Here is a 12,779-nt window from a genome sequence, read left to right as displayed (position 1 = left end):
GGGGTCCTGCTGATCAGGACTGGGGGATGCCCTGGAGCCCTCCAGCGGTCCCAATCATGCACCAGTGGGGTCCCTTGGCCTGGACTATGCCCTCTTGCAATCCGGGACCCTTCGGGGGATGTCCGAAGGCCAGGCCGAGGGACTCCACCTGTGCACGAATCCATGCACCAGGCCTCTAGTGTGTGTGTATGTATATATGTGTGTGTGTGTGTGTATGTATATATATTTTTTTAAAATATATTTTATTTATTTTTTACAGAGAGGAAGGGAGAGGGATAGAGAGTTAGAAACATCGATGAGAGAGAAACATTGATCAGCCGCCTCCTGCACACCTCCCACTGGGGATGTGCCCGCAACCAAGGTACATGCCCTTGACTGGAATCGAACCTGGGACCTTTCAGTCCGCAGGCTGATGCTCTATCCACTGAGCCAAACCGGTTTCGGATATATATATATATATATTTTTTTTTAATGGACATGATGGTTGCACAACCTTATGAATATACTAAAAGCCAGTGAATTGTACAATATGAAATATGTAAAACAGTGAATTACATGTTAAGTGAATTTTATCTCAAATTATTAAAAGTTAGGGAGATGCCACAGGATATATCCCTTCTTCCAAGTACTTGAACTAGAAAAAAAAGAGGGGGGAGGGGAGAAAAAACACAAAATGGCGGCGGGCTCACGCGATCACGTGACGTCCCCGCCCTCCCCCTCCTCTCCCCCCACCCCCTCCCCCTCCTTTGGAAAGCCTTTCCCCAGAGCTCGCGCCGGACCCAGGTGGGCTCATTGTTGCTCATTGTTCGGCGAAGCAGAGGTAACCTTCCGCGGGCACGCTCCGGTTCTAGCCGCGCAGGGAGACGAGCGGGAGAGCGCGCACGCACTACGCACAGCCGGCGCCGCCCCGCGGAGCGATGGGTAGGAGGGGAGGGAGAGGCGTGGAGGAAGAGGGGGAGTTGGCGCATGCGCCCCAGGCTGACGGGTTTGAAATGGCTTCGGTGTTAGCCGGCAGCCGATTCAGGTGAAGGTCTGGTCCTCTCCTCTGAAGCGGTGCCGGCGGAGCCCGGGTTCCTCCCGTCCTGTCGGCCCGCGGAAGGGCCGGGAGCGACCGTTTTGGTAGCACGGCGCCCCTGGGCTGACGGCGGTGGGGTTCTCGTGAGGCTGGGGCGGGAGGGACCCGGTCCCTTTTGTGCGGGTCGGAGCAGGCCCCGCGCGGCCGGCCCTTCCCCCACTCGGGCTTTTCCCCGTGGTCCCTGAGAGGCTCCCCCCGCGCCCCTCCGCCTCGGTCTAGTCGATGGGACTGCCGGCCTCCATCCCTCGCTCTCGAGCCGTTGCGGCTTTAGCGCCCGGCTCTCCGGGCCGGGGCGCCGGAACCCCTCGGGGCGCCGTGGGTTTGGGGAGAGGAAGGCTTTCTTGGTGCGGCCCAGGGATTCCGGGGACCAGGGCGCTCTCTATTCCTCTCTGGGTCCTTCGCCCCGTCTCCCGGGACGCAAGGTTCCGCCTTCCCTGGTCTGAAGCCCGCGAGGAGCTGGAGCTGGAGCTGGGGAGGAAGATGGATGGCAGAGCTCTGGCTCCTCCGGGTCGCGGGAGCAGGAGAGGGTGCGCGGGCTGAGATCTGCGCCTTTTCTGGCTTGTATTTTTTTTTGCGGGGGGGGGGGGGTGTCTTCGCGATGCTTCTGTAAAGGACATCCGTTATTTCAACTGTCTTTTTTTCCCTCGAGGGAGGGGAGAGAACAGGGACCCCTAATTTCTTACCTATTTGAGAAAGTATGGAGATGGTCGTTATTTACATTATATTCTTGAATACTTTTCCTCGCTGTCTTCCAATTTCCGTTATTGGTATCGCCACTTGGAACCCCCGACTCATTGCCAAAAGAAGCATGCAGGCTCTATTTCCTTTGAACCTAAAGCTGTGCGCTTCTTCCTGGTGAGAATTGGATAGATAACAGCAGATGGCCTTGTGTTTCAATGTGACAGTTTGTAGCCGCAGAAAGAAGTGCCTTTCTTGTCAGTCTGCCCCTGATGTCACGTATCGAGGTTGGATACTTTTGTGAGCTACCTGGTGTCAAAATGTTTGCTACATATCGGACCTTCACCTGCCCCTTGTTATTCGTACGTAGAACTGTGAAGACGTCCTTGACAAAGGGGACATTTCTTTTGTGATATGTCTAGTTTGGTTGACCCTTAAAATGTGGATCCTTTCTTAACAGATCGCTGCTATAGAAGACAAGCAAGCGAAGGTTTCCCCCCGGCTTTCACCATGGCTCAGTTTGGAGGACAGAAGAATCCGCCCTGGGCTACTCAGTTTACAGCCACTGCAGTGTCCCAGCCAGGTCAGGCTCCTGAACACATGCACTGTAAATGGGGGCGGGGGTGACAGGGGCGTGGGCTGCATGGTATAACTGAATCAGGCTATGCATACTACTGTAACATATGTGCAAATGATGTGTCTTTTAATTTTGTCTGTGAAGCTCTTTTTTAAAAAATTCATGGGTTAACTAGCAAAAACACACACCCTGTTTTGCACAGCAGTTTGGAAGTTTTATAGTTTTAAAAACGTGAAGTTGATTGACCTAGTTGATTTAGTTATGTTAGAGGTTAGCAGCCATTCATTCATTAGAGCTTACCAGAATCATTTGGCATGTTAAGGTGCCAGTATTCAGAAGTCATACAGTTAACCTTTGAACAAGGGAAATGGTTAGGAGTATGGAACCATCCCAGGGGAAACTCCTGTACTACTTTTGACTACCCCAAAACTTAAACTTTACTAAAAATCAGTAGCCTGCTGTTGACTGGAAGCCTTGCTGATAACACAAACAGTTGATCAACACATGTTGTATGTTATATGTATTATATATAACATAATAGAGAAAAGAAAATGTTATTGAAAAGTATAAGAGGAAATACACTTATAGTATTGTACATATTTATTGAAAAAATCCATGTATAAGTGGACTGCTGTGTGTTGAGGGCTCAACAGTACTTTTTTCTTATATTTTTATTGTGTAAAATTTTACATATGTCTTCTCCCCTCCCCCCCACTTAATCCCTTCCCCCCAGCCATTCCTACTGGGCAAGCCCCCACCGCCCCAGTGTCTGTGTCCATTGGTTATGCTGGTATGCATGCATACAGTCCTTTGGTTGCTCTAACTCCCCCCTCCCCTGGACTGCTGGACTGTACTTTTTAAAAAGTATATGTTTTTATTGATTTTTAGAGAGAGGAATAGAGAGAGAAACATCAATGAGAGAGAGGAACATCATTGATTGCCGGCCTCCTGCACGCCCCCTACTGGGAACATGACTAGTTTTTAGTTGTTTGAATTGAAAGTAGAAAAACCAACTTGAAAGAATTTAACAAGCAAAAGAAAAATGTATAAAAGGAGCAAATGAATATTTACATGTTCAAAATAAAGAATGTCATTGAAAATTCTGTTTCAGTAAAGTTCTTCCCATTGCTCTTAGGAAGAATTTTTTTTACTATTTCTTGACTTGTGGTTTGAATTTTAAATAAGATTCTACATAATGAAAACTTGAGTTTCTTTGAGTATCCAGAAAAGTTCAGCTTATTCTTTTAATTTAAATATATTTTTATTTATGATATATCTGATAATTAAATCTATTAGGTCAGTCACCTTAACATTTAAAAAACTGTAAAACTTCAAAACTGCTCGTTCTTTGCTGCATTTTACTTACTTAAAATATTTATTTTGTAATTTGAGGTCAATTACTGAGACACTGTGATCTTCTAACTTGGGTATCTAAAATTTGATAGACATGACTAGTTATGTAGGTGACCTTTCTCCTTAAAGGAATGGGTACTTTAAGGGTTTTTATTTTAATTACTCTTGATTTGGGGGAAATAAATGATCAATAGTTCTGTAGGCAACTGAAAATAATATGAAATATAGGTATAAATTATATTCCAGATTCAAGTATTTCTCCTCTATGTTAGATAATAGTTTTGACTTAGTTTTCATGAAATAGGAACTATTAGCAACTACTGTGTGTCCAGAAGCAAGTATTGTGTACTGATATTTTGGTAAACTGAGCATGTTTTTACCTGACTTTTCAACATGTGATTTGTTTTAAATTCATATCTGTATTATTTAAGTACAGTAGCTGTTATGGTGGAATTCTACTGTCTGTAGTTCTTAACATTTGTATTGTAATTACTTAAATGTATATTATTATCTTTTATTTTTATTTTAAGACTGAACAAAGGAGACACCAAAGGGTTCATATGTAAATAATGGGATTTGTGTAAGCATAGCTTGTATTTGTGCTGTAGGAAATTATTTATGGACTAGAGGCCCGGTGCATGAAAATTCATGCACTTGGGGGTCCCTCTCGCAGTCCAGGACCCCTCAGGGGATGTCCCCCTGCCGGCTTAGGCCCGTTCCCTGGGGGATTGGGCCTAAGCTGGCAGTCAGACATCCCTCTGGCAGCCCGGGAGCCCTCGGGGGATGTCCAACTAACAGCTTAAGCCGCAGTCAGACATCCTTAGCTGCCGAGGAGGTGGGAGAGGTTCTCCACAGCCGCTGCACTTGTAGCCGTCAGCCCGGCTTGTGGCTGAGCGGAGCTCCCCCTGTGGGAGCGCACTGACCACCAGGGGGCAGCTCCTGCATTGAGCATCTGCCCCCTGGTGGTCAGTGCGTGTCATAGCGACCAGTCGTTCCCTGTCATTCTGCTGTTAGGGTCAATTTGCATATTACCCTTTTATTATATAGGATTTTTTTTGTCCCCTTCCCTCCCTCCCCTCCCACTGACCCACTCCAGCCTGCCCCTGCCCCAGGCCTGCACTGCCCCATTGTCTGTGTCCATGGGCCATGCATATATGCATACAAGGTCCTTGGTTGATTCCCGCCCCTCCCCCCCACTCCACCTCCACCCTGCCTCCAGAGTTTCCGCACTCTGTTCCATACTTTCATGTCTCTGGATCCACTCCATTCATCAATTTATTTTGTAACTTAGATTCCACATACGAGTGAGATCATGTTATACTTGTCTTTCTCTGACTGACTTATTTCACTTAGCATGATACTCTCCAGGTCCCTCTATGCTGTCTAAAAGGATAAGAGATTCTTCTTTTTTACTGCTGCACAGTATTCCATGGTGTAATAGGAATTTGTCCATTTCATCCACATTGTCCAGCTTGTTGGCATATAGTTCATAGATTTTCCTTACAATCCTTTGTATTTCTGTGGTGTCAGTGGTTACTTCTCCACTCATTTCTGATTTTATTTATTTGGGTCCTCTTTGTTTCTTGATAAGTCTGGCTAACAGTTCATCAATTTTTTTTATCCTTTCAAAGAACAAGGTCTTGTTTTCATTGATTTTTTCTATATATTTTTTTAGTCTCTTATTTATTTCTGCTCTAATCTTTTATTTCCTTCCTTCTGCTTACTCTGGGCTTTTCTTCTTGTTCTCTTTCTAGTTCTTTAAGTTGTAGGGTTAAATAGTTTATTGTTGATTTTTCTGTTTTTGAGGTAGGCCTGTAGTGCTATGAACTTCCCTCAGGACTGCTTTTGCTGTGTCCCAGAGATTTTGGGTTGTTGTGTGTTCATCTTCATTTGTTTCCATGAAGTTTTTGATTTCTTTCTTGATCTCATTGGTAACCCATTCATTATTTCACAGTGGAATGAAATTAGAAATCAACTACAGTAAAAACAACCAAAAACATTCAAACACATGGAGGCTCTTTTGGGTTTAACTAGTCTGTTTATTCAGTATATAGTAGCTACTAGTATGGTATAACATGAACATTTCAGTCATATGAAACTGATTTTACATTTTAGAAAATAATGTATTTTATATTTGTCCTTGAACATTTAACTAAACAGCTCTTAAATTTACATATTTACCTAGTAGCCTGTCATCATTTAGGACTCATTTCATAAGTTTGTAGAAGTATTGGTATATAATGATAAGCGTATTTTTAAGGTGGGTCATGAGACCTTCAACAAACATACTGAATCAGATAAATGAACAGACTTTCCAATATGGATAATTGGAAAAGTTCTCCTGCTGACAAGAGTTTAGCCACTTATATAGACAGAAAGATTAAACCAGAGGTTAATAACTTTTTGCTTTGCAAATTACAGAATTATCTTGCAGAATTTGATTATAATAATTCATAAGACTAAAGAAAGCTATATGCAAATATGCAAGGATAATTTCTCAGATATACACAAAAGTGAGTCCAGAACTCACTAAAAGCTGTAGGAAAAAAAAGCTGTAGGAAAAAAAACAGACTTTCTGGCTCTGAGTCCTTTTTCTGTGGCAATTATCAGTACTTTACAAAGTTGTGGAAATTGGTACCAGCAGAGTGCAACAGAACAGATCTAAGGTCAGAGCTCAAGTGGCTGAAGGAGGTACTTATAATTTTAAATAATAATAACTTTTCCTAGCGTCTTTCCCTGTTTTGTGTTTACATGAGAATTTTGCTTCTATTATCCTAGAACAGTGGTTCTTAACCTTTTTTGAAAATCTGATGAAAACTGGAATTTCTGGTCTGAAATTTTGCATACAAGTTCACAAGGTTAACAGAATCCACTAGTTAGAATCTGTGCCTTAGATTTTGGTACCTTTTTCTCTATTCTCATTGCAATTAACCTCATTTTGAACGGACATTGGTGTTAAGATGTTCCCCACTTCTTTCTGTTTAAATACATTTAGTTAGTCCTGGTTTCTTCTTTCTGCCCATCTAGGACATCTGATTTACCTTAAATGCAAAAGAGAAAAGATTAATGGGGTAGCCTGCCAGTGTTGCTCAGTGGTTGAGCATCGATCTTAGAACCAGATATGGGCTCTATCCCTAGTAGGGGGTGTGCAAGAGATTGCTGACCAATGATTCTCATTATTGATGTTTCTATCTGTCTATTCGTCTCCCTTCCTCTCTTTGAGATAAATAAAATATATATATTTTTAAAGATTAATGTGGTAAGGATTTAATACTATGTATGTAGGATATTTAGAAAGTTTTTCCCCCCACCTTAGGATCTTCTTTTTTTTTCCTTTCCTCCCTTTTAAATTGTGAACAGTGTTTTTGTAGGGAATAATTTGTAATTTCCCAGAATCCCAAACATGATTTCTGGGACTTGTTTGTTTTCTGTTTTTGCCTTTGTTGTTGGTTTGTTTTATTTATTTATTTTTATTTTTAAATATTTTTATTGATTTCAGAAAGGAAGGGAGAGAGAGTGAGAGATAGAAACATCAATGAAAGAATCATTAATCGGTTCTGCACACCCCCTACTGGGGATCGAGCCCACAACCTGGGCATGTGCCCTGACCAGGAATTGAACCAGTGACCTCCTGGTTCACAGGCCAATGCTCAACCACTGAGCCACGCCATCCAGGCTTGTACTCTTAAATAACTGTACTCTTAAACAACTGATTGATGGTGAATATCACACTCCTAAAGATTTTCTGGATACTGTATACTAGGTACTTTAGTTAGTTCATTAGTTTTCTCTATTCTGTTCCTATAAAGAATAATATTCTTTCTATAGGATTATTAATTAATAGCTATAGAGCAGCAATTTTTCAAGCTTTTCTTTTTTTTAAAATATTTTATTGATTTTTCACAGAGAGGAAGAGAGAGGGATAGAGAGTTAGAAACATCGGTGATAGAGAAACATCGATCAGCTGCCTCTTGCACAACCCCTACTGGGGATGTGCCCGCAACAAAGGTACATGCCCTTGACCGGAATCGAACCTGGGACCCTTCAGTCCGCAGGCCGACGCTCTATCCACTGAGCCAAACCGGTTTCGGCAAAAGTTATTCTTGATGCAAGCAAGATGGAAAAGGGAGTGTTCCATGAGCAAATATTGCTTTTATGGTAATCTCTTTGAGAGTCATAATTTTTGGTGGAATATTAAAGGTTCTAAGACATTCTGAAGTGAAAATATGTGCTTATTTTACTGTTTGATTTTTTTTAACGTTTTAACATGTTTTTATTTCAGAGAGGAAGAGAGAGGGAAAGAGATAGAAACATCAATGATAAGAGAGAATTATTGATTGGCCCCTCACCGGGCATCAAGCCCCACAACCCCGGCCCAGGCATGTGCCCTTGACCGGAATCAAACCTGGGACCTTTCAGTACACAGGCCGACACCCTATCCACCAAGCCAAACCAGCCAGGGCCACTGTTTCTTTCTTTTTTTTTTTTTTTTTTAAGTATATTTCTTTATTGATCAGCTGCCTCCTGCACGCCCCCTACTGGGGATCGAGCCCACAACCCAGGCATGTGCCGTTGGCCAGAATCGAACCTGGGACCCTTTAGTTTTCGGGCGAACACTCTATCCACTGAGCCAAACCTGCCAGGGCAGGGCCACTGTTTCTTATATTTTTTAAAACTTGGACCCCTTTTTGTCAAACTTTAATGTCCTGGAGAGCTAGTTACTGTTTCAGGAGATACAGTTTAGTGAAATGCAGTGCTAGACTGTAATTTTTAATTGATTGCTGTTTTGCATTTAATGGAATTGCATAAAAGCATCAAGTAAAATCTTCCTTGTGCTCGCTTCAGCTTTTAGCCCTAAGCATTCGTTAAACATTAAGTACCTAAACCTGTCATTATGAGCCCTCCACCCAATTATTTGACATATGTAAAGATCATTTTTAGTCACTGTGTGGTTAATTTTAGCTCTCATTGCTCAGTACAGTAGTGCACTATAATTAAAAATTTTTGTGCTTTTAAGTGTTGCTTTTGTCTGTTTTTAGTTTTACATTTTTTTTAATGCAAAGTAAAAGTAAGTGAATATTCTGTCCAGTAGGAAGTATTATGGATGGATCACTTTCAGCAACATTGCCCTTAATATATTATTATCATCTGCTTCAAGATAAAACAGGAATTTTATTGTAAGATAATTTATTTTTTGCTCTTCCTAAAATACTTTCCCCCCTCTCCAAGCAATATGGTTTTGTTTTGTTTTTTTGTTTTTTTAAATACTTTTTGTGGTTACTTTTAGCCTCTTGGTTTAGGTAAGGTTGGTTAGGTTCATTCTGTAGTTTAATTTTGTAGATGAATGTTTTCTTGTATCTATCATTACATGAACACTTAATATTAAAGTCATTGGGATCTGGTATGGCACATTAATCAGTTAAATTCAACAAGCATTACTGAAAACTTTTCTCTATGTTTTTATTAAACCATGGCAGACCATAATGCATAACTAAGCTGTCATGGAAAGGACCCAAATAATCTTGATCCCCTCCCCTCCTTTTAATCTCATTTTAGCTGCATTGGGTGTTCAGCAGCCATCACTCCTTGGAGCATCTCCTACCATTTATACACAGCAAACTGCATTGGCGGCAGCAGGCCTTACCACGCCAACCCCAGCAAACTATCAGTTAACTCAAACTGCAGCATTGCAGCAACAAGCCGCAGCTGCAGCAGCTGCATTGCAACAGGTGAATCTCTAATAGGTTTTGATATGTGATCTAGAAAACTATTAAATCTGTAACAAGGGTAGGCACCTTCAGTTTTTAAAGAATGAATGGTTGTGGGTTTTTATTATGCTTAGTTTTTTCTGGAGATAAAAATTACGTATGCCTAGGATATAGTGAGGAGTATAGTTGCATAGTCAAATTATTTGAACAAAATTCAGTTCTTGTTGGATCCCAGAGTATAATCACTATTTTGTTTATTTTGGATGACATTGAGCTGTTCCAGAAAATTTTAGTATAATTCTGCTTATATATTTATATACTTGTATTTATATTGCTTTTTGATAATGAATAAAACTAATATGCATATTCTTCTTTAAAAAATCTTTTTCCCTCAGCAATATTCACAACCTCAGCAGGCCTTGTATAGTGTGCAACAACAGGTTAGTTTACATCTTTCATGTTAAAAACTGATTTTTAAAGAGTGTGTTTTTTCCAGTTTAATTCATATACAGTTTATTTCCTGTCAGCTACCTTAATATGTGATTTGAATTCTTTTGGGGTATGTAAAAAAGGAATGTCTTCAAGGAAAAGAAGGATAGGAGAGAGGTCCTGAAAACCCAAATCTTCAACTAGTAGCCAGTGTTTGCCACATGCATGTAGAGGTAATCTAGAAAGAATCCCTCTGTTTCTGAGTCCCCAATACTCAAAACGAAAAGCTTTTTCCTATATGAAACCTAAACCCTAGATAGACATTGGCTTTCAGGCTTTATTTATTTATTTATTTTTAAATATATTTTATTGATTTTTTACAGAGAGGAAGAGAGAGGGATAGAGAGTTAGAAACATCGATGAGAGAGAAACATCAATCAGCTGCCTCTTGCACACCCCCTACTGGGGATGTGCCCGCAACCAAGGTACATGCCCTTGACCGGAATCGAACCCGGGACCCTTGAGTCCGCAGGCCGACGCTCTATCCACTGAGCCAAACCGGTTTCGGCTCAGCCTTTATTTTTTAAAGCATCACAACCTCTCCCTTTTTTCCCAATGATATTATAGACTGAAACCCAATACACAAAATACTAAAATTAGAGCTGTTGAAAATGGGAGGAAACCTACTCTTGTAGTTCCCACCCTACTCCCAATTTGAAAACTCCTGACTAAAAGCAAGTTTCTTTGGTCCCTTTTCTCTAGGTTTATACTCTTGTTTCTCAAGGTCTCATATCTGTGATGTAGGAAGAACTAAGAAAAACAACCTAAGGAGAAGCTTGTCAGGGAAAAGCATTTTCCCTGCAGAAATCTAGATATGTTTTAGACTAAGCACCCATTCTAGACTTCTCCAGAGTTAAGAGGTAGTCTTCATTCTTTCTCAGTGCCTTTAATAAGCTTCAGGAAAGTATAGCTGTCAGGAAAGGAAAAGCATACAAGAGAGGGGGACCAAAAACTTGGATCCAAAGACACTGTGGAGAAACAGGCTTTTCAGTTTGTAATCTCTCATTGCTAGATCCATGCCCCAATTTCATCCTTGGCTTAAGTCCTTTGGGGTTTCAGAAGCATTGCATTTTCTCTGAAGATTACACTATACCACAAATAATTGCTTTAAAGTTCTAAAAATTGACAAGAGATTGATGTTAAAGTTGGCTCTCTTGTTTTCAAAACACCCTTAGACTTATTTCAGTGCTGTTAATGAAATAGATATATTACTAAAAATTAAGTGTTAGGTTGAACATATGAAAATGCCAATACTCAAAATTATTTTGACTGAAAAAAAGGCATTACTGTCCGGCTGGCGTGGCTCAGTGGTTGAGCATTGGCCCATCAAACTAGGTGGTCACAGTTTGATTCCTGGTCAGGGCACATACTAGTACATGCCCAGGTTGTGGGCTCGATCCCCAGTAGGGGGCATGCAGGAGGCAGGCAATCGATGATTCTCTCATCATTGATGTTTCTCTCTCTCTCCCTTCCTCTCTGAAAACAATTAAAAAAATATTTTTTTAAAGAGGCATTACTCTTTTTTTAAAAAAAATATATATTTTTATTGATTTTTTACAGAGAGGAAGGGAGAGGGATAGAGAGTTAGAAACATCGATGAGAGAGAGACATCGATCAGCTGCCTCCTGTATAACCCCCACTGGGGATGTGCTCGCAACCAAGATACATGCCCTTGACCAGAATTGAACCTGGGACCCTTCAGTCCGTAGGCCGACGCTCTATCCACTGAGTCAAACCAGTTAGGGCTACTTTTTTTTTTTTTTTTAATAAAAAATTTTTATTCTGCCGAAACCGGTTTGGCTCAGTGGATAGAGCGTCGGCCTGCGGACTGAAGGGTCCTGGGTTCGATTCCGGTCGGGGGCATGTGCCTTGGTTGCGGGCGCATCCCCAGTGGGGAGTGTGCAGGAGGCAGTTGATCAGTGTTTCTCTCTCATCGGTGTTTCTGTCTCTCTGTCTCTCTCCCTTCCTCTCTGTGAAGAATCAATAAAATATAGAGATATCTGGACCTCTAATAAAGCCAGCAAAGTTACTGTTTTACTTTGAGGCTTTCCTGAAAGCTCTTGCAGTCAGCTGAAGTGCTTCATCTTCAACCAAGAACTGTTTCACAGACTCGTGGAGAGGATTATGACAGTCACTTTGGAGTACATACTTCTAATGACATTGCTTAATAATTTTATACCACTGGACTGAGTAGGGATTTCTAGAACTAATGGAGAAGCTGATGGGTTCATAAAAGCACCAACCCAAGATCAAACAGAACAAGAATTAGATGGGCTCTAGCCGGTTCGGTGGATAGAGCATTGGCCTGTGGACTGAAGAGTCCCAGGTTCGATTCAGGTCAAGGGCACATGTCGGGGTTGCTGGCTTGTTCCCCAGTATGAGTCGTGCAGGAGGCAGCCAATCAATGATTCTCTCATCATTGATGTTTCTGTCTCTCCCTCTCCCTTCCTCTCTGAAACCAATAAAAATATTTTTAAAAAAGAATTACTTGGGACCGAATGAACTGATGAAAAAACAAAATTTTTATAGCCTTTTTGTTTGAAACCTCTAATTCTTTAAGTTCTTATTTATAGATATAAGGAACTTTTTTCTCTCTTAAACTATCTTTAACTACAACAATTTACTAGATTACACCTTTGCAAACAAAAATGAACATTTATCTTTTCTCCCAGTCTGATCCCTAAAAAATTAAAAAGCTCTTACTGAGTATTTTTTTAATCTTCACCGAAGGATATCTTTTTATTTATTTTTAGAGCAAGAGAAAGAGTGAGAGAGAGAGAAATATATTGTTCTGAGAGAGAAACCTCTATTCATTGCCTCCTGTATGTATCCCAACCAGGTATTGGACTCGAATCCCAAGCATGTGCCCTAACTGGGAATAGAACCTGCAACCATTTTG

At 41.2% G+C, this 12,779-nt stretch overlaps 1 protein-coding gene across 5 annotated transcripts in view; it reads left to right on the top strand.

Annotated features, from left to right (window-relative positions):
* The first annotated feature begins 783 nt into the window (after nucleotides 1-783).
* Nucleotides 784-12,779, top strand: part of CCAR1 (cell division cycle and apoptosis regulator 1) — a 57,547-nt gene continuing 45,551 nt past the window's right edge. For 2 of the 5 annotated variants that reach the window (XM_079794337.1, XM_079794336.1), the window contains exons 1-4: nucleotides 784-921; nucleotides 2,214-2,336; nucleotides 9,240-9,412; nucleotides 9,787-9,831. In XM_079794337.1, coding sequence (XP_079650463.1) covers nucleotides 918-921; nucleotides 2,214-2,336; nucleotides 9,240-9,412; nucleotides 9,787-9,831 — 345 coding nt within the window. In that variant the 5' untranslated portion in view covers nucleotides 784-917. The other 3 variants (XM_079794338.1, XM_079794339.1, XM_079794340.1) reach the window with 3 other exon arrangements.

The sequence above is a fragment of the Cnephaeus nilssonii genome (genome assembly GCF_951640355.1).
Source record: "Cnephaeus nilssonii genome assembly, chromosome: 16".
In the NCBI taxonomy this organism is placed as follows: Eukaryota; Metazoa; Chordata; class Mammalia; order Chiroptera; family Vespertilionidae; genus Cnephaeus; species Cnephaeus nilssonii.
This window is presented reverse-complemented; position numbering and strand designations above follow the sequence as displayed.